Source organism: Salvelinus alpinus, chromosome 4 (genome assembly GCF_045679555.1).
Source record: "Salvelinus alpinus chromosome 4, SLU_Salpinus.1, whole genome shotgun sequence".
Lineage (NCBI taxonomy): Eukaryota > Metazoa > Chordata > Actinopteri > Salmoniformes > Salmonidae > Salvelinus > Salvelinus alpinus.
The window spans coordinates 74,377,627-74,397,102 of record NC_092089.1 but is presented as its reverse complement, the minus strand read 5'-3'; the positions used below and the strand labels follow the sequence as shown (position 1 = coordinate 74,397,102).

Genomic DNA, 19,476 nt, shown 5'->3' with positions numbered 1-19,476 from the left:
CATCTGATGAGCTGCTACAAGAGCTATTTTCTCTGAAGCTAAGTGTTCATGTTAAGGTCATGGTCAAAATCAGGGTCAGCGATCAGCATGAGTTAATACGACACAAATTAGACTTTCCTCTTACCCTTGTGTTTAACCACTAGCCATACCATTCCTCTAACCGTTGTTTAACCACTAGCCATAACATTCCTCTAACCGTTTAACCTCTAGCCATAACATTCCTCTAACCGTTGTTTAACCACTAGCCATAACATTCCTCTAACCGTTTAACCTCTAGCCATAACATTCCTCTAACCCTTGTTTAACCTCTAGCCATAACATTCCTCTAACCCTTGTTTAACCTCTAGCCATAACATTCCTGTAACCCTTGTTTAACCTCTAGCCATAACATTCCTCCAACCGTTGTTTAACCACTAGCCATAACATTCCTTTAACCCTTGTGTTTAACCACTAGCCATAACATTCCTCTAACCCTTGTGTTTAACCTCTAGCCATAACATTCCTCTAACCGTTGTGTTTAACCACTAGCCATAACATTCCTCTAACCGTTGTTTAACCACTAGCCATAACATTCCTCTAACCCTTGTGTTTAATCTCTAGCCAAAACATTCCTCCAACCGTTGTTTAACCTCTAGCCATAACATTCCTCTAACCCTTGTGTTTAACCACTAGCCATAACATTCCTCTAACCGTTGTTTAACCACTAGCCATAACATTCCTCCAACCGTTATTTAACCACTAGCCATAACATTCCTCTAACCCTTGTGTTTAATCTCTAGCCATAACATTCCTCCAAACGTTGTTTAACCACTAGCCATAACATTCCTCTAACCCTTGTGTTTAACCACTAGCCATAACATTCCTCTAACCGTTGTTTAACCACTAGCCATAACATTCCTCTAACCGTTGTTTAACCACTAGCCATAACATTCCTCCAACCGTTATTTAACCACTAGCCATAACATTCCTCTAACCGTTGTTTAACCACTAGCCATAACATTCCTCTAACCCTTGTGTTTAACCACTAGCCATAACATTCCTCTAACCCTTGTGTTTAACCACTAGCCATAACATTCCTTTAACCCTTGTGTTTAACCACTAGCCATAACATTCCTCTAACCCTTGTGTTTAATCTCTAGCCATAACATTCCTCAAACCGTTGTTTAACCACTAGCCATAACATTCCTCTAACCCTTGTGTTTAACCACTAGCCATAACATTCCGCTAACCCTTGTGTTTAACCACTAGCCATAACATTCCGCTAACCCTTGTGTTTAACCACTAGCCATAACATTCCTCCAACCCTTGTTTAATCTCTAGCCATAACATTCCTCTAACCGTTGTTTAACCACTAGCCATAACATTCCTCTAACCGTTGTTTAACCACTAGCCATAACATTCCTCCAACCGTTATTTAACCACTAGCCATAACATTCCTCTAACCGTTGTGTTTAACCACTAGCCATAACATTACTTTAACTGTTGTTTAACCACTAGCCATAACATTCCTCTAACCCTTGTGTTTAATCTCTAGCCATAACATTCCTCCAACCGTTGTTTAACCTCTAGCCATAACATTCCTTTAACCCTTGTGTTTAACCACTAGCCATAACATTCCTCTAACCCTTGTGTTTAACCACTAGCCATAACATTCCTCTAACCCTTGTGTTTAACCACTAGCCATAACATTCCTCCAACCGTTATTTAACCACTAGCCATAACATTCCTCTAACCCTTGTGTTTAATCTCTAGCCATAACATTCCTCCAAACGTTGTTTAACCTCTAGCCATAACATTCCTCTAACCGTTGTGTTTAATCTCTAGCCATAACATTCCTCCAACCGTTATTTAACCACTAGCCATAACATTCCTCTAACCCTTGTGTTTAATCTCTAGCCATAACATTCCTCCAACCGTTGTTTAACCACTAGCCATAACATTCCTCTAACCCTTGTGTTTAACCACTAGCCATAACATTCCGCTAACCCTTGTGTTTAACCACTAGCCATAACATTCCTCTAACCCTTGTGTTTAACCACTAGCCATAACATTCATCTAACCGTTGTTTAACCACTAGCCATAACATTCCTCTAACCGTTGTTTAACCACTAGCCATAACATTCCTCCAACCGTTATTTAACCACTAGCCGTAACATTCCTCTAACCGTTGTTTAACCACTAGCCATAACATTCCTCTAACCCTTGTGTTTAACCACTAGCCATAACATTCCTCTAACCCTTGTGTTTAACCACTAGCCATAACATTCCTCTAACCCTTGTGTTTAACCACTAGCCATAACATTCCTCTAACCCTTGTGTTTAATCTCTAGCCATAACATTCCTCAAACCGTTGTTTAACCACTAGCCATAACATTCCTCTAACCCTTGTGTTTAACTACTAGCCATAACATTCCGCTAACCCTTGTGTTTAACCACTAGCCATAACATTCCGCTAACCCTTGTGTTTAACCACTAGCCATAACATTCCTCTAACCCTTGTTTAATCTCTAGCCATAACATTCCTCTAACCGTTGTTTAACCACTAGCCATAACATTCCTCTAACCGTTGTTTAACCACTAGCCATAACATTCCTCCAACCGTTATTTAACCACTAGCCATAACATTCCTCTAACCGTTGTTTAACCACTAGCCATAACATTCCTCTAACCCTTGTGTTTAACCACTAGCCATAACATTCCTCTAACCCTTGTGTTTAACCACTAGCCATAACATTCCTCTAACCCTTGTGTTTAACCACTAGCCATAACATTCCTCCAACCGTTATTTAACCACTAGCCATAACATTCCTCTAACCCTTGTGTTTAATCTCTAGCCATAACATTCCTCCAAACGTTGTTTAACCTCTAGCCATAACATTCCTCTAACCGTTGTGTTTAATCTCTAGCCATAACATTCCTCCAACCGTTATTTAACCACTAGCCATAACATTCCTCTAACCCTTGTGTTTAATCTCTAGCCATAACATTCCTCCAACCGTTGTTTAACCACTAGCCATAACATTCCTCTAACCCTTGTGTTTAACCACTAGCCATAACATTCCGCTAACCCTTGTGTTTAACCACTAGCCATAACATTCCTCTAACCCTTGTGTTTAACCACTAGCCATAACATTCATCTAACCGTTGTTTAACCACTAGCCATAACATTCCTCTAACCGTTGTTTAACCACTAGCCATAACATTCCTCCAACCGTTATTTAACCACTAGCCGTAACATTCCTCTAACCGTTGTTTAACCACTAGCCATAACATTCCTCTAACCCTTGTGTTTAACCACTAGCCATAACATTCCTCTAACCCTTGTGTTTAACCACTAGCCATAACATTCCTCTAACCCTTGTGTTTAACCACTAGCCATAACATTCCTCTAACCCTTGTGTTTAATCTCTAGCCATAACATTCCTCAAACCGTTGTTTAACCACTAGCCATAACATTCCTCTAACCCTTGTGTTTAACTACTAGCCATAACATTCCGCTAACCCTTGTGTTTAACCACTAGCCATAACATTCATCTAACCGTTGTTTAACCACTAGCCATAACATTCCTCTAACCGTTGTTTAACCACTAGCCATAACATTCCTCCAACCGTTATTTAACCACTAGCCGTAACATTCCTCTAACCGTTGTTTAACCACTAGCCATAACATTCCTCTAACCCTTGTGTTTAACCACTAGCCATAACATTCCTCTAACCCTTGTGTTTAACCACTAGCCATAACATTCCTCTAACCCTTGTGTTTAACCACTAGCCATAACATTCCTCTAACCCTTGTGTTTAATCTCTAGCCATAACATTCCTCAAACCGTTGTTTAACCACTAGCCATAACATTCCTCTAACCCTTGTGTTTAACTACTAGCCATAACATTCCGCTAACCCTTGTGTTTAACCACTAGCCATAACATTCCGCTAACCCTTGTGTTTAACCACTAGCCATAACATTCCTCTAACCCTTGTTTAATCTCTAGCCATAACATTCCTCTAACCGTTGTTTAACCACTAGCCATAACATTCCTCTAACCGTTGTTTAACCACTAGCCATAACATTCCTCCAACCGTTATTTAACCACTAGCCATAACATTCCTCTAACCGTTGTTTAACCACTAGCCATAACATTCCTCTAACCCTTGTGTTTAACCACTAGCCATAACATTCCTCTAACCCTTGTGTTTAACCACTAGCCATAACATTCCTCTAACCCTTGTGTTTAACCACTAGCCATAACATTCCTCCAACCGTTATTTAACCACTAGCCATAACATTCCTCTAACCCTTGTGTTTAATCTCTAGCCATAACATTCCTCCAAACGTTGTTTAACCTCTAGCCATAACATTCCTCTAACCGTTGTGTTTAATCTCTAGCCATAACATTCCTCCAACCGTTATTTAACCACTAGCCATAACATTCCTCTAACCCTTGTGTTTAATCTCTAGCCATAACATTCCTCCAACCGTTGTTTAACCACTAGCCATAACATTCCTCTAACCCTTGTGTTTAACCACTAGCCATAACATTCCGCTAACCCTTGTGTTTAACCACTAGCCATAACATTCCTCTAACCCTTGTGTTTAACCACTAGCCATAACATTCATCTAACCGTTGTTTAACCACTAGCCATAACATTCCTCTAACCGTTGTTTAACCACTAGCCATAACATTCCTCCAACCGTTATTTAACCACTAGCCGTAACATTCCTCTAACCGTTGTTTAACCACTAGCCATAACATTCCTCTAACCCTTGTGTTTAACCACTAGCCATAACATTCCTCTAACCCTTGTGTTTAACCACTAGCCATAACATTCCTCTAACCCTTGTGTTTAACCACTAGCCATAACATTCCTCTAACCCTTGTGTTTAATCTCTAGCCATAACATTCCTCAAACCGTTGTTTAACCACTAGCCATAACATTCCTCTAACCCTTGTGTTTAACTACTAGCCATAACATTCCGCTAACCCTTGTGTTTAACCACTAGCCATAACATTCCGCTAACCCTTGTGTTTAACCACTAGCCATAACATTCCTCTAACCCTTGTTTAATCTCTAGCCATAACATTCCTCTAACCGTTGTTTAACCACTAGCCATAACATTCCTCTAACCGTTGTTTAACCACTAGCCATAACATTCCTCCAACCGTTATTTAACCACTAGCCATAACATTCCTCTAACCGTTGTTTAACCACTAGCCATAACATTCCTCTAACCCTTGTGTTTAACCACTAGCCATAACATTCCTCTAACCCTTGTGTTTAACCACTAGCCATAACATTCCTCTAACCCTTGTGTTTAACCACTAGCCATAACATTCCTCTAACCGTTGTTTAACCACTAGCCATAACATTCCTCTAACCCTTGTGTTTAACCACTAGCCATAACATTCCTCTAACCGTTGTTTAACCACTAGCCATAGCATTCCTCTAACCGTTGTTTAACCACTAGCCATAACATTCCTCTAACCGTTGTTTAACCACTAGCCATAGCATTCCTCTAACCGTTGTTTAACCACTAGCCATAACATTCCTGTAACCCTTGTTTAACCTCTAGCCATAACATTCCTCCAACCGTTATTTAACCACTAGCCATAACATTCCTCTAACCCTTGTGTTTAATCTCTAGCCATAACATTCCTCCAACCGTTGTTTAACCACTAGCCATAACATTCCTTTAACCCTTGTGTTTAACCACTAGCCATAACATTCCTCTAACCCTTGTGTTTAACCTCTAGCCATAACATTCCTCTAACCGTTGTGTTTAACCACTAGCCATAACATTCCTCTAACCGTTGTTTAACCACTAGCCATAACATTCCTCTAACCCTTGTGTTTAATCTCTAGCCAAAACATTCCTCCAACCGTTGTTTAACCTCTAGCCATAACATTCCTCTAACCCTTGTGTTTAACCACTAGCCATAACATTCCTCTAACCGTTGTTTAACCACTAGCCATAACATTCCTCCAACCGTTATTTAACCACTAGCCATAACATTCCTCTAACCCTTGTGTTTAATCTCTAGCCATAACATTCCTCCAAACGTTGTTTAACCACTAGCCATAACATTCCTCTAACCCTTGTGTTTAACCACTAGCCATAACATTCCTCTAACCGTTGTTTAACCACTAGCCATAACATTCCTCTAACCGTTGTTTAACCACTAGCCATAACATTCCTCCAACCGTTATTTAACCACTAGCCATAACATTCCTCTAACCGTTGTTTAACCACTAGCCATAACATTCCTCTAACCCTTGTGTTTAACCACTAGCCATAACATTCCTCTAACCCTTGTGTTTAACCACTAGCCATAACATTCCTCTAACCCTTGTGTTTAACCACTAGCCATAACATTCCTCTAACCCTTGTGTTTAATCTCTAGCCATAACATTCCTCAAACCGTTGTTTAACCACTAGCCATAACATTCCTCTAACCCTTGTGTTTAACCACTAGCCATAACATTCCGCTAACCCTTGTGTTTAACCACTAGCCATAACATTCCGCTAACCCTTGTGTTTAACCACTAGCCATAACATTCCTCCAACCCTTGTTTAATCTCTAGCCATAACATTCCTCTAACCGTTGTTTAACCACTAGCCATAACATTCCTCTAACCGTTGTTTAACCACTAGCCATAACATTCCTCCAACCGTTATTTAACCACTAGCCATAACATTCCTCTAACCCTTGTGTTTAATCTCTAGCCATAACATTCCTCCAACCGTTGTTTAACCTCTAGCCATAACATTCCTCTAACCCTTGTGTTTAACCACTAGCCATAACATTCCTCTAACCGTTGTTTAACCACTAGCCATAACATTCCTCCAACCGTTATTTAACCACTAGCCATAACATTCCTCTAACCCTTGTGTTTAATCTCTAGCCATAACATTCCTCCAACCGTTGTTTAACCACTAGCCATAACATTCCTTTAACCCTTGTGTTTAACCACTATCCATAACATTCCTCTAACCCTTGTGTTTAACCACTAGCCATAACATTCCTCTAACCCTTGTGTTTAACCACTAGCCATAACATTCCTCCAACCGTTATTTAACCACTAGCCATAACATTCCTCTAACCCTTGTGTTTAGTCTCTAGCCATAACATTCCTCCAAACGTTGTTTAACCTCTAGCCATAACATTCCTCTAACCGTTGTGTTTAATCTCTAGCCATAACATTCCTCCAACCGTTATTTAACCACTAGCCATAACATTCCTCTAACCCTTGTGTTTAATCTCTAGCCATAACATTCCTCCAACCGTTGTTTAACCACTAGCCATAACATTCCTCTAACCCTTGTGTTTAACCACTAGCCATAACATTCCGCTAACCCTTGTGTTTAACCACTAGCCATAACATTCCTCTAACCCTTGTGTTTAACCACTAGCCATAACATTCATCTAACCGTTGTTTAACCACTAGCCATAACATTCCTCTAACCGTTGTTTAACCACTAGCCATAACATTCCTCCAACCGTTATTTAACCACTAGCCGTAACATTCCTCTAACCGTTGTTTAACCACTAGCCATAACATTCCTCTAACCCTTGTGTTTAACCACTAGCCATAACATTCCTCTAACCCTTGTGTTTAACCACTAGCCATAACATTCCTCTAACCCTTGTGTTTAACCACTAGCCATAACATTCCTCTAACCCTTGTGTTTAACCACTAGCCATAACATTCCTCTAACCCTTGTGTTTAACCACTAGCCATAACATTCCTCTAACCCTTGTGTTTAACTACTAGCCATAACATTCCGCTAACCCTTGTGTTTAACCACTAGCCATAACATTCCGCTAACCCTTGTGTTTAACCACTAGCCATAACATTCCTCTAACCCTTGTTTAATCTCTAGCCATAACATTCCTCTAACCGTTGTTTAACCACTAGCCATAACATTCCTCTAACCGTTGTTTAACCACTAGCCATAACATTCCTCCAACCGTTATTTAACCACTAGCCATAACATTCCTCTAACCGTTGTTTAACCACTAGCCATAACATTCCTCTAACCCTTGTGTTTAACCACTAGCCATAACATTCCTCTAACCCTTGTGTTTAACCACTAGCCATAACATTCCTCTAACCCTTGTGTTTAACCACTAGCCATAATATTCCTCTAACCGTTGTTTAACCACTAGCCATAACATTCCTCTAACCCTTGTGTTTAACCACTAGCCATAACATTCCTCTAACCGTTGTTTAACCACTAGCCATAGCATTCCTCTAACCGTTGTTTAACCACTAGCCATAACATTCCTCTAACTCTTGTGTTTAACCACTAGCCATAACATTCCTCTAACCGTTGTTTAACCTCTAGGCATAACATTCCTCTAACCGTTGTTTAACCACTAGCCATTACATTCCTCTAACCGTTGTTTAACCTCTAGCCATAACATTCCTCTAACCCTTGTGTTTAACCACTAGCCATAACATTCCTCTAACCGTTGTTTAACCTCTAGCCATAACATTCCTCTAACCCTTGTGTTTAACCACTAGCCATAACATTCCTCTAACCGTTGTTTAACCTCTAGCCATAACATTCCTTTAACCGTTGTTTAACCTCTAACCATAACATTCCTCTAACCGTTGTTTAACAACTAGCCATAACATTCCTCTAACCCTTGTGTTTAACCACTAGCCATAACATTCCTCTAACCGTTGTTTAACCTCTAGCCATAACATTCCTCTAACCGTTTAACCACTAGCCATAACATTCCTCTAACCGTTGTTTAACCACTAGCCATAACATTCCTCTAACCCTTGTTTTTAACCTCTAGCCATAACATTCCTCTAACCGTTGTTTAACCTCTAGCCATAACATTCCTCCAACCATCGTTTAACCACTAGCCATAACATTCCTCTAACCGTTGTTTAACAACTAGCCATAACATTCCTTTAACCCTTGTGTTTACTCCCCTACCCCCTTTAGCCCAACCTACCGTGCGTGGACAACGTCGGCTTCGACATGGACCACAGGATAGGGCGCAGCCAGACGATGGCCAGCCAGCGGACAGCCCTAGTGGACCTGTCCAGTGAGACATCCATCAGCCTGGAGCCCCTGCAGCAAGGCCACCCTGGCACTGGACCCCAGATCCCCTCAGAGAGCGGAGAGCTCACCCCCCGCACCGGAGAGATCAACATCGCCGTCACCAGTAAGCAGCTTCCGCCTTGGACAACCTTTCTAGTCTTCAACTCAAGTTTAGATTTTATTTCAAATGACTTTATTGATATGAAAGGTTACATTCAGCATTATATCATCAGAACACACTGTGACCTATGCACAGCAAGGCACTTAACCCTAATTGCTCCAGGGTCACCGTTGATAATGGCAGACCCCGGCCGTGACCCCACTCTCCGAGTGTGTCTCAGGGAGAGTTGGGATATGCAAAAAAAACATTTCCAATTCACACATGCGTATAATGCACACTTGTATCTGTGTAAAATGGGACAAATATAAACATCCACCAAATGTATATAATTATTATGTAAGCTCGGAACATAGGAATAAATCAAATGTAGCCTTTTCATAGTTCACAAACTTAGTGAAGGCATTAGCCTCTGAAAAATGAAAGAAAAAAAATATATATATCTTGTTATGCTATTTAAATTAGGTAAAATTAGGTAAATCTAAACTAAACGCAAAATTATAATTCTAAACCACTTGCACGCGCGCGCACACACACACTCAAAAGATAGATCCTAAATCCCTCCCTGCCCCTTTATCCCTCCCTTCACTAAAAGTGAGATTAGTTGTGTTCTGTTTTGTCAGCAAAAAGACAACCACTTTTAAAAGGATTACACGACAACCTCTGGATCCTCTCCTGCTCTCTGTCTCTCTTTGTCTTTGACTCTGCATTTAGATTTCAGTCTCCTTTCACACTTTCCCTTGACCTTGGACACAGACACCCCCCCCCCCCCCCCCAGAGACTTGTCTCTTGTAGGTCACATTGCTCCCTGCACCCCCCTCTGACTCCCCGCTGCCGCTGTCTGTTTAATCCATAATCCCTATCCAACTGATCCTAGCCCCAACCATGAGAAGGCAAAATGCACAACTGACCTAAGAGGACCTCTTGAACCACAATCTGTTTTACTGTGCATAACTATTTATGAAGGAGGGGAAGATGTGATTTCACAGCACTGCACCAAAAAAATAAGAACATGCACTGCAGTTATTATTGCAATACTACTACTTGTTTATTACTGCAATACTACTTGTTTATCGTTCTTTCACTTATAGCTAGTAATTATAAATCAGTAATGCTGTGTGTCATGTGTTGCTGTCTTGCTATGTTGTTGTCTTAGGTCTTTCTTTATGTAGTGTTGTCTCTCTTGTTGTGATGTGTGTTTTGTCCTAGATTTATATTGTATTTATTTTTATCCCAGGCCCCTGTCACACCCTGGCCTTAGTATTCTTTGTTTTCTGTAATATTTTGGTTAGGTCAGGGTGTGACAGGGGGGATGTTTGTGTGTATTTGTCTCATCTTGGGTGGTTGTATGGTATAGGGGGTTTTGGTAGAGTGTATGGGTTTGTGTTGAGTGTAGGTGTCTAGGTAAGTCTATGGTTGCCTGAATGGTTCTCAATCAGAGACAGCTGTCATTCATTGTCTCTGATTGGGAGCCATATTTAAGGCAGCCATAGGCATTAGGCTATTGTGGGTAATTGTCTATGTGTAGTGTTTAGTGTCAGCACTATTTGTTTGAATAGCTTCACGGTCATCTGTTTGTTGTTTTTGTTCGTTTGTTCGTCTTCATAATAAAAAGAAGATGTCGTTCTATCACGCTGCACCTTGGTCCACTCTGCCTCAAAGTTACGACGATCGTGACAGAATTACCCACCAAACAAGGACCAAGCAGCGTGTTAAGCAGCAGCAGGAGCAACCTACACAGGATTTATGGCAATGGGAGCAGAGTCTGGACTATACTACGTGGGAGGAGATCGACAGGTGGGCGATCGACCCAGGGAGAATGCCGGAGCCCGCCTGGGATTCTCTGGAGCAGTGTGAGGAGGGATACCGGCGAATGGAGGCAGCACGACGACGCGGTAGGAAGCCCGTGAGTCAGCCCCAAAAAATTATTGGGGGGGGGGAGGCTAAAGGGTAGTGTGGCGAAGTCAGGTAGGAGACTTGCGCCAACTCTCTATGCTTACCGTGGAGTGCGAGAGTACGGGCGGACACCGTGTTATGCGGAAGAGCGCATGGTGTCTCCTGTACGTGTGCATAGCCCTGTGCGGGTTATTCCACCTCCCCGCACTGGCAGGGATAGATTGAGTATTGAGCCAGGTGCCATGAAGCCGGCTCAACGCGTCTGGTCTCCAGTGCGTCTCCTCGGGCCGGCATACATGGCACCAGCCTTACGCATGGTGTCCCCGGTTCGCCTACACAGCCCAGTGCGGGTTATTCCACCTCCCCGCACTGGTCGGGCTACGGGGAGCATACAACCAGGTAAGGTTGGGCAGGCTCAGTGCTCAAGGGAGCCAGTACGCCTGCATGGTCCGGTATATCCGGCGCCACCTCCCCGCCCCAGCCCAGTACCACCAGTGCCAACACCACGCACCAGGCTTCCAGTGTGTCTCCAGAGCACTGTTCCTCCTCCACGCACTCGCCCTATGGTGCGTGTCTCCAGCCCGGTACCACCAGTTCCGGCACCACGCACCAAGCCTCCTGTGCATCTCCAGAGTCCTGTGCGTCCTGTTGCTGCTCCCCGCACTAGCCTTAAGGTGCGTGTCCTTAGCCCGGTACCACCAGTTCCGGCACCACGCACCAGGCCTACTGTGCTCCTCAGCCGGCCAGAGTCTGCCGTCTGCCCAGTGCTGCCTGCACTGTCCGTCTGCCCAGAGCCGCCTGCGCTATCCGTCTGCCCAGAGCCGTCAGAGCTGCCCGTCTGCCCAGAGCCGTCAGAGCTGCCCGTCTGCCCAGAGCCGTCAGAGCTGCCCGTCTGCCCAGAGCCGTCGGAGCTGCCCGTCTGCCCAGAGCCGTCGGAGCTGCCCGTCTGCCCAGAGCCGTCGGAGCTGCCCGTCTGCCCAGAGCCGTCAGAGCTGCCCGTCTGCCCAGAGCCGTCAGAGCTGCCCAGAGCCGTCAGAGCTGCCCGTCTGTCCCGAGCCGTCAGAGCTGCCCGTCTGCCCAGAGCCGTCAGAGCTGCCCGTCTGCCCAGAGCCGTCAGAGCTGCCCGTCTGCCCAGAGCCGGCAGGGCTGTCCGTCTGCCCAGAGCCGTCAGAGCTGCCCGTCTGCCCAGAGCCGTCAGAGCTGCCCGTCTGCCCAGAGCCGTCAGAGCTGCCCAGAGCCGTCAGAGCTGCCCGTCTGTCCCGAGCCGTCAGAGCTGCCCGTCTGTCCCGAGCCGTCAGAGCTGCCCGTCTGTCCCGAGCCGTCAGAGCCGCCCGTCTGTCCCGAGCCGTCAGAGCCGCCCGTCTGTCCCGAGCCGTCAGAGCCGCCCGTCTGTCCCGAGCCGTCAGAGCCGCCCGTCTGTCCCGAGCCGTCAGAGCCGCCCGTCTGTCCCGAGCCGTCAGAGCCGCCCGTCTGTCCCGAGCCGTCAGAGCCGCCCGTCTGTCCCGAGCCGTCAGAGCCGCCCGTCTGTCCCGAGCCGTCAGAGCCGCCCGTCTGTCCCGAGCCGTCAGAGCCGCCCGTCTGTCCCGAGCCGTCAGAGCCGCCCGTCTGTCCCGAGCCGTCAGAGCCGCCCGTCTGTCCCGAGACTTCAAAGCCGCCCGTCTGTCCTGAGCCGCTAGAGCCGTCCGCCAGACAGGAGCAGCCAGAGCCGTCCGCCAGACAGGAGCAGCCAGAGCCGCCCGCCAGACAGGAGCAGCCAGAGCCGCCCGCCAGACAGGAGCAGCCAGAGCCGCCCGCCAGACAGGAGCAGCCAGAGCCGCCCGCCAGGTCGTCTGTTTGTTGTTTTTGTTCGTTTTCATAATAAAAAGAAGATGTCGTTCTATCACGCTGCGCCTTGGTCCACTCTGCCTCAAAGTTACGACGATCGTGACACCCCGTCTCCACAGGAGGCCTTTTGGTAGACCATCATTGTAAATAAGAATTTGTTTAACTGACTTGCCTAGTTAAATAAAGGTTAAATAAATAAATAAAATAAAACATCAATTTGAATGAATAGCTGATCCTGTGAGTAGTTCATAATCTGAATAATAGTGAATAAGAGTTGCTAGATAACTCGTAGTACCTAAACCTGTTTCAGGATAGCCCTACTTTCATAAATTAATTGAAATCAGTCTTATATAAATCCACCAAATTTCTGCTGTTTGATAATGTGACCCAGGTTCCTCTCATTTCTGCTGTTTGATAATGTGACCCAGGTTCCTCTCATTTCTGCTGTTTGATAATGTGACCCAGGTTCCTCTCATTTCTGCTGTTTGATAATGTGACCCAGGTTCCTCTCATTTCTGCTGTTTGATAATGTGACCCAGGTTCCTCTCATTTCTGCTGTTTGATAATGTGACCCAGGTTCCTCTCATTTCTGCTGTTTGATAATGTGACCCAGGTTCCTCTCATTTCTGCTGTTTGATAATGTGACCCAGGTTCCTCTCATTTCTGCTGTTTGATAATGTGACCCAGGTTCCTTTCATTTCTGGTAAACCTCAAAGGGCTCCTATAGTGAAAGTTATGCCTGTTCTCTTTCAATGTGGACAGTTTTACCTGACTTTTCTCAATTTAAAGAGACTGCACGTTACGTTAGTAACATGCAGTATAGATGGACCTAGATGTGCCTCGGTTTCTCTTTTTGTCGCCGTTGGATGCGTCTGCAGTGTGGATGCATGTGTGGATGGCGTGCGGTGTGGATGTGTTTTGTGCCTGTGTGTACATAACTGTCTTTACGCTATGCCCATGCTTCCAGGTCTTTCTCTCCGGTCTTCAAGCTGGTCCTGGTAAATGTCTCCTTTCTCCTGCCTCTCTCCGTGTCGCTCTCTGGATATTTCTCTGGATCTTAAGGACGTCTTTTCTTTATCTCTTCGTTTTCCTGACTTTACTGCTGGATTTCAAAGAGGAAATATCTTTTGTGTTTTCCTGTTTGGCCTCGTCGGTTTTTAACCCAATGCATGTTGGGCTGCAATGACCCCCCCCCTCTTTCCTTTTATTGACAGAGGAGTGGTTTATAATCGCCAGCTTCGGCCTTCTCAGCACTCTCACTCTGTGCTTTATGATCATCAAGGCCACAGCCAGCTTCTCCAGCCCTGAGTGAGTACCACCATATACTTCCAGAATTCAATACATTCAATATGTCTACTCCTTCATTACATTTCAATCAAGCCTATTGATAAAGCTTGAGTCACAGATTATTGTTGTCTATTTAATTTCTGCTTAACTAAGCCCGAATCCAGGGCTATACTTCTTGATTTGTGGATATCGGAAAATTGGCTCAACTCAGGCTACTTTGAACCATTGTCAAGACAATGGAGTTTGGATACAGTCCAGACAGATGCAAAACAGTCAGACTAGTATTCAAATGTGGCAAACTTCCATTTCCATGAATTTACTTTACTTGGATCGCAGCTAACATAAATCTAAATACTTTAACAGCATAATTGTTTCATACTGTACAGTATATGTGTACTGAAGTTAAGTACAGTTGACATGGGTACTGGCATGTATCTAATACAGAGAGAGTTTGAAAAGTAATGAAATATTGGATTGTGAATGTTCTCACATGAACTAACAAGGATACTGTATAAAGTAACACGGAAGGCTCCATCCATCCCCTCTCAGACAAACTTCAAAAGTATTGGAGCTAAGTGCCTTAACACGAGAACATCATGGTTTAAAAGAAGATTAAAAGTATTTATGTTCAGATCAATTACATTCCCCTTCTCTGTTCCTACGTGTCTTTAATGCTCTGTCTTTCTTCTGCTACCTTTTCTAACATCGTTCCTTTTCTCTTCCTTCTCTTCCAGCCTGGAGTGGGAGAAGTGAAGATGATCGCCTTATTGCCCCTCTCGATCCTTTCTCTGGCGGAGCCTCATGGCAATGTTGCCTTCTTCTGCCATATGTTTCTGTATTGTATTTTGTAAGCTTTTACTACTGTACTGGCTGAGCCTGGCTGTAATTGTTTTTAGTGGTTGTAATAGGGCAAAGCGCTTTGAGACATTAAATCTTCCCTCCTTTTGACTTGTTATGTTCTCTTTCATAATCAATACTTTCCGCGTGTGTGTGTGAGTTTCTATATTTAATGAAAGACACCCATCATTCTTGTGCTCCTAAACTAGACACAGCTCGCTACAGAAGGTAGCAAGCTTCTTTGCTCATTCATGACCTTGACTTGAAAATACACTATGACTGACCAGGTGAATCCAGGTGAAAGGGATGATCCCTTATTGATGTCACTTGTTAAATCCACTTCAATCAGGAAGGGGAGGAAACAGCTTAAAGAATCGATTAAGCCTTGAGACAATTGAGAAATGGATTGTGCATGTGTGACATTGAGGGTGAATGGGCAAGACAAAATATTTAAGTGCCTTTGAATGGGGTTTGGTAGTAATATTGCAACTCAATACTAGGAAGGTGTTCCTAATGTTTGGTATACTCTGTGTATTTGGCTGTAATGCAGCACTATCCCTAGTAGGTGGCACTATTTCTTAGCGATTACAGTACAGGTCTATCCTCCCACATCAGATTCGTATCAGTTCACAACTTCCACATATCTCTGCTTAGCTCTTGTTCAGGCTGGCCTGAATGATATTGATGATTAGTATGAATCAATGGGCGGTCTGCGTGATCTTCCATGTATCACTCTCTTGACTTGAGGTTGTATAGCATGTTGAGGATCTTTGAAGATTCACAATGGGCAATTCCACGGTTAGGGAATGATGCAGAGACTCAGATTTTCCACTTTAAAATGTATGCCAAACAAAAACCAATGATAGCAAAGTTAAACAAACCATACAACTCCATGCACAAGGACGACTTTTAGACATTTTCCAAATAAATAAATATTTACTTGAAGAACAGTGCAGATGCAAGGTTTGGTAACAGAATGACGGCACCAACAGCACAAACCATCATTCTATTACCAAACTGCATCCGCACTGTTCTTTAAGTAAATGTGTTTTTGTCAAATTTTCAGTGGAAATTGTTAAAAGTAGTCCTTGTTCATAGTTTGCTTCATGGTTTGTTTAACTTTACAATAACTGTGTTTTGTTTTGGCATAGGTTTAAAGTGGAAAATCGGAGTCACAGCATCTTTCTGTTACTGTGGAATTGCCTTAATGTCACTGTTCAGTTTGACCTCACCCACCCTTACATTATTACTCAACTGTAAATGTCGATCATGGTGTCCAATCCCAGTGTCTCCTGCAATAATGTTTACAGATGCCAAGAAAGTATAAATAATACCTTTGTTTATGGTGCTAGCATCAGCTTTTCTAGTTAGGTATCTTACTGACAGATGTCATGTTTCTTGGTGTCACTGATATTGACATCTTCCCATGTTTCTTTGCAGGTGGCCACTTCTTCAACCGGAACTCCCTGTCCCCACGCAGTTTGGTCTGTGAGATGGAGCTACCTGACACCCAGGCATCGCTCGACCGCTACGATGACAAGTCGTGAGGGTCGTCACCGTGGTTTCGACCCCCCCCACACACACCAAGGGACAGATGGCCTTGTACCTTCCTGCACACCTGCGAGTCATTGTGTGTGTGTGTGTGTGTGGGAGGGGGGGGGGGGTGGTAGGAGCGGCACAGCAACCTAGATGGCAACCTTGACTAACCTGTGGAACAACGACATGATGACATCAGAAATTTTCTACCAGTGCAGAATGTACTATTGCCTGTCAAAGAAGAGAGGGGATACTCGTCCTCTCTTCTCCCCCTGGTTAGATATTCAGTAAAGTCCTTCCTTGACACTTTCATTTCAGCAACTGACGCTGACATCTGTTTCTAGATGCGGTAGTGGGTAATTATCCCTTTCTAGTCTTACTTTGCAGGATCTTGGCGTATCGTCCATTTGAAATGTGCTAGACATAATAAACCACTTGTTAGTGCAGCCTACAATACATCTGTATATATGACTAGCAAACCGTCATTTAATTTAGCTTCCTTTGGCTCTAATGCGGTAAGAAAGATCTCTTTTTCCGTAAAGGCAGCAATGGAAAAGTTTCTTCCCTGGTGGACCAGTTGGCTCTGTTGTATTTACTATGCTGCCTAAAGGACAGTGGAGATGATATTTTGACTGGTGGGACATGTCCAGACATGCCTAGTCTCTCCCTCTATATGGCCATGTGACTGGTGTAATGCACCCACCATGGTGACTGGGTTCAAGAATAAGACCAGTGGAACAATGGACATGCACTGATGCAACATTCTGAACTCTGTGAAAAGCAGTATTACTTCCCTATAGCAAAACCAATGTCTCTGTATAAAAATTAAAAAAATACATTTTAACGTGTACTTAAAAAAGCCTATGAAATACCCAGATCGTGTATTAATCAACCCCTGTGTGTGTGTGTGTGTGTGTGTGTGTGTGTGTGTGTGTGTGTACAGTACCAGTCAAAAGTTTGGACACACCTAAGGTTTTTCTTTCTTTTTACTATTTTCTACATTTTAGAATGATAGTGAAGATGTCAAAACTATGAAATAACACATATGGAATCATGTAGTAACCAAAGAAAGTGTTAAACAAATCAGAATATTTTATATTTGAGATTCTTCAAAGTAGCCACCCTTTGCCTTGATGACAGCTTTGGACATTGGCATTTTCTCAAATTATTGGCATTTTTTTGGTTACTACATGATTCCATATGTGTTATTTCATAGTTTTGATGTCTTCACTATTATTCTACAATGTAGAAAATAGTAAAAAATAAAAACCCTTGAATAAGTAGGTGTCCAAACGTTTGACTGGTACTGTGTGTGTATGTATGTGTATACACACACACAGTATTTACAATCTATATACATTATATCTCTAAACCGGCCTCTTGAAGTACTGTTTGTTTTCCTTTCACAATCTTGTACAAACGAAATGGGTGGAAGGGTTTGTCCTCTGTTCTTGTTGTCCCCTTGTGTTATCTTTATCTGATATTTGCGATGATGTAACGCGGGGAGGGGAGTGTGTCAGTTTCAGGTCACTGTGTTACATACAGCACTGCCTCAGCATTAAAAGTGTAATTATTGCCTACGTCCTGTTGATGCCCATTCCGATGTGTGCCGCTTCTTCCTGAAACACAGCTCAATGTTATTAACATTTCAGCTGGAGTTTGGAGAAGATTCTATTCAGATGAAATAAATTATTAACTTCACAGTGTGGTGAAAGTGTATAGTGATGAGCTTGATGCTCCTTTCCAATAAATAGAGGGTCTAGTGACACGATGGTCGGTACTTGACTGCCATTTGACAAATATAAATATCCCTAATAATCTAATGTAGACAAGTCTACCTGCACTGTATCTGCAAGCTGTTTGCTAGAGCGCAGATGCTATTTAATGCAACAGTTTGTGACAACTATCGGTTGTTGAAAATGTCATAGAAACGCATTGAACTTTAGATTTTTATTTGGTACAAACTTAAACTAAAAAGTTAATTTTGCGTGTGCTACGTCATCACGCATTGACTTTTATCCACAAGTCCGTTTGGTGGAAATACACCACTGTTGGGAAAATTTACATTTTCTTTGATGATTTTAGAAAATTTGCATGAAAATCTGTTGCCAAGTGGATGGAAACCTAGCTATAGGGAGCGTTCATTGGCATAATGAATTTGGGGCATGATTTGGCATTAAATCAAATGCCATTACATTTTTGGAATTTTAGATTCTTTGTCTAATTTTTATTGGTAATTATTAGTTCTCAAAGATTATCTTAAAAAATATACTGAACAAAAATATAAATGCAACATGTAAAATTGTTAGTCTCATGTTTCTTGAGCTGAAATAAAAGATCCCAGAAATTTCCAAACACACTAAAAGTTTCTCTAAAATATTGTGCACAAATTTGTTTACATCCATGTTAGTGAGCATTTTTCCTTTGCCAAGATAATCCATCCACCTGACAGGTGTGGCATATCAAGAAGATGATTGAACACCATGCTCATTACACAGGTGCACCTTGTGCTGGGGACAAAAGGCCACTCTAAAATGTGCAGTTTTGTCACACAACACAATGCCACAGCTTGCAATTGGCATGCTGACTGCAGGAATGTTCACCAGAGCTGTTGCCAGAGAATTGAATGTTCATTTCTCTATCACAAGCTGCCTCCAACATCATTTTAGACAATTTGGCAGTATGTCCAACCGGCTTCACAACTGCAGACGATGTGTAACCATACCAGCCCAGGACTTCCACATCCAGCTTCTTCACCTGTGGAATCATCTGCAACCAACTACCCGGAGAGCTGATGAACTGAGTAGTATTTCTGTCTGTAATATAGCCCTTTCCTAGGGAAAAACTCATTCTGATTGGCTGGGCCTGTTTCCCCAAGTGGCTGGGCCTGGCTCGCCAGTGGCTGGGCCTATGCCTTCCCAG

The 19,476-nt window shown here is 43.2% G+C and overlaps 1 protein-coding gene across 4 annotated transcripts in view; it reads left to right on the top strand.

Moving 5' to 3' along the window:
• The window catches only part of LOC139574431 (E3 ubiquitin-protein ligase RNF130-like), an 86,212-nt gene extending 67,957 nt beyond the window's left edge, over window positions 1-18,255 (top strand). For 2 of the 4 annotated variants that reach the window (XM_071398994.1, XM_071398992.1), the window contains exons 8-10: window positions 8,958-9,180; window positions 14,109-14,202; window positions 14,916-15,129. In XM_071398994.1, coding sequence (XP_071255095.1) covers window positions 8,958-9,180; window positions 14,109-14,202; window positions 14,916-14,934 — 336 coding nt within the window. In that variant the 3' untranslated portion in view covers window positions 14,935-15,129. Of the gene's footprint in view, window positions 1-8,957; window positions 9,181-14,108; window positions 14,203-14,915; window positions 15,130-16,458 lie in introns of those variants that run through there. The other 2 variants (XM_071398996.1, XM_071398993.1) reach the window with 1 other exon arrangement.
• Window positions 18,256-19,476: the final 1,221 nt, after the last annotated feature.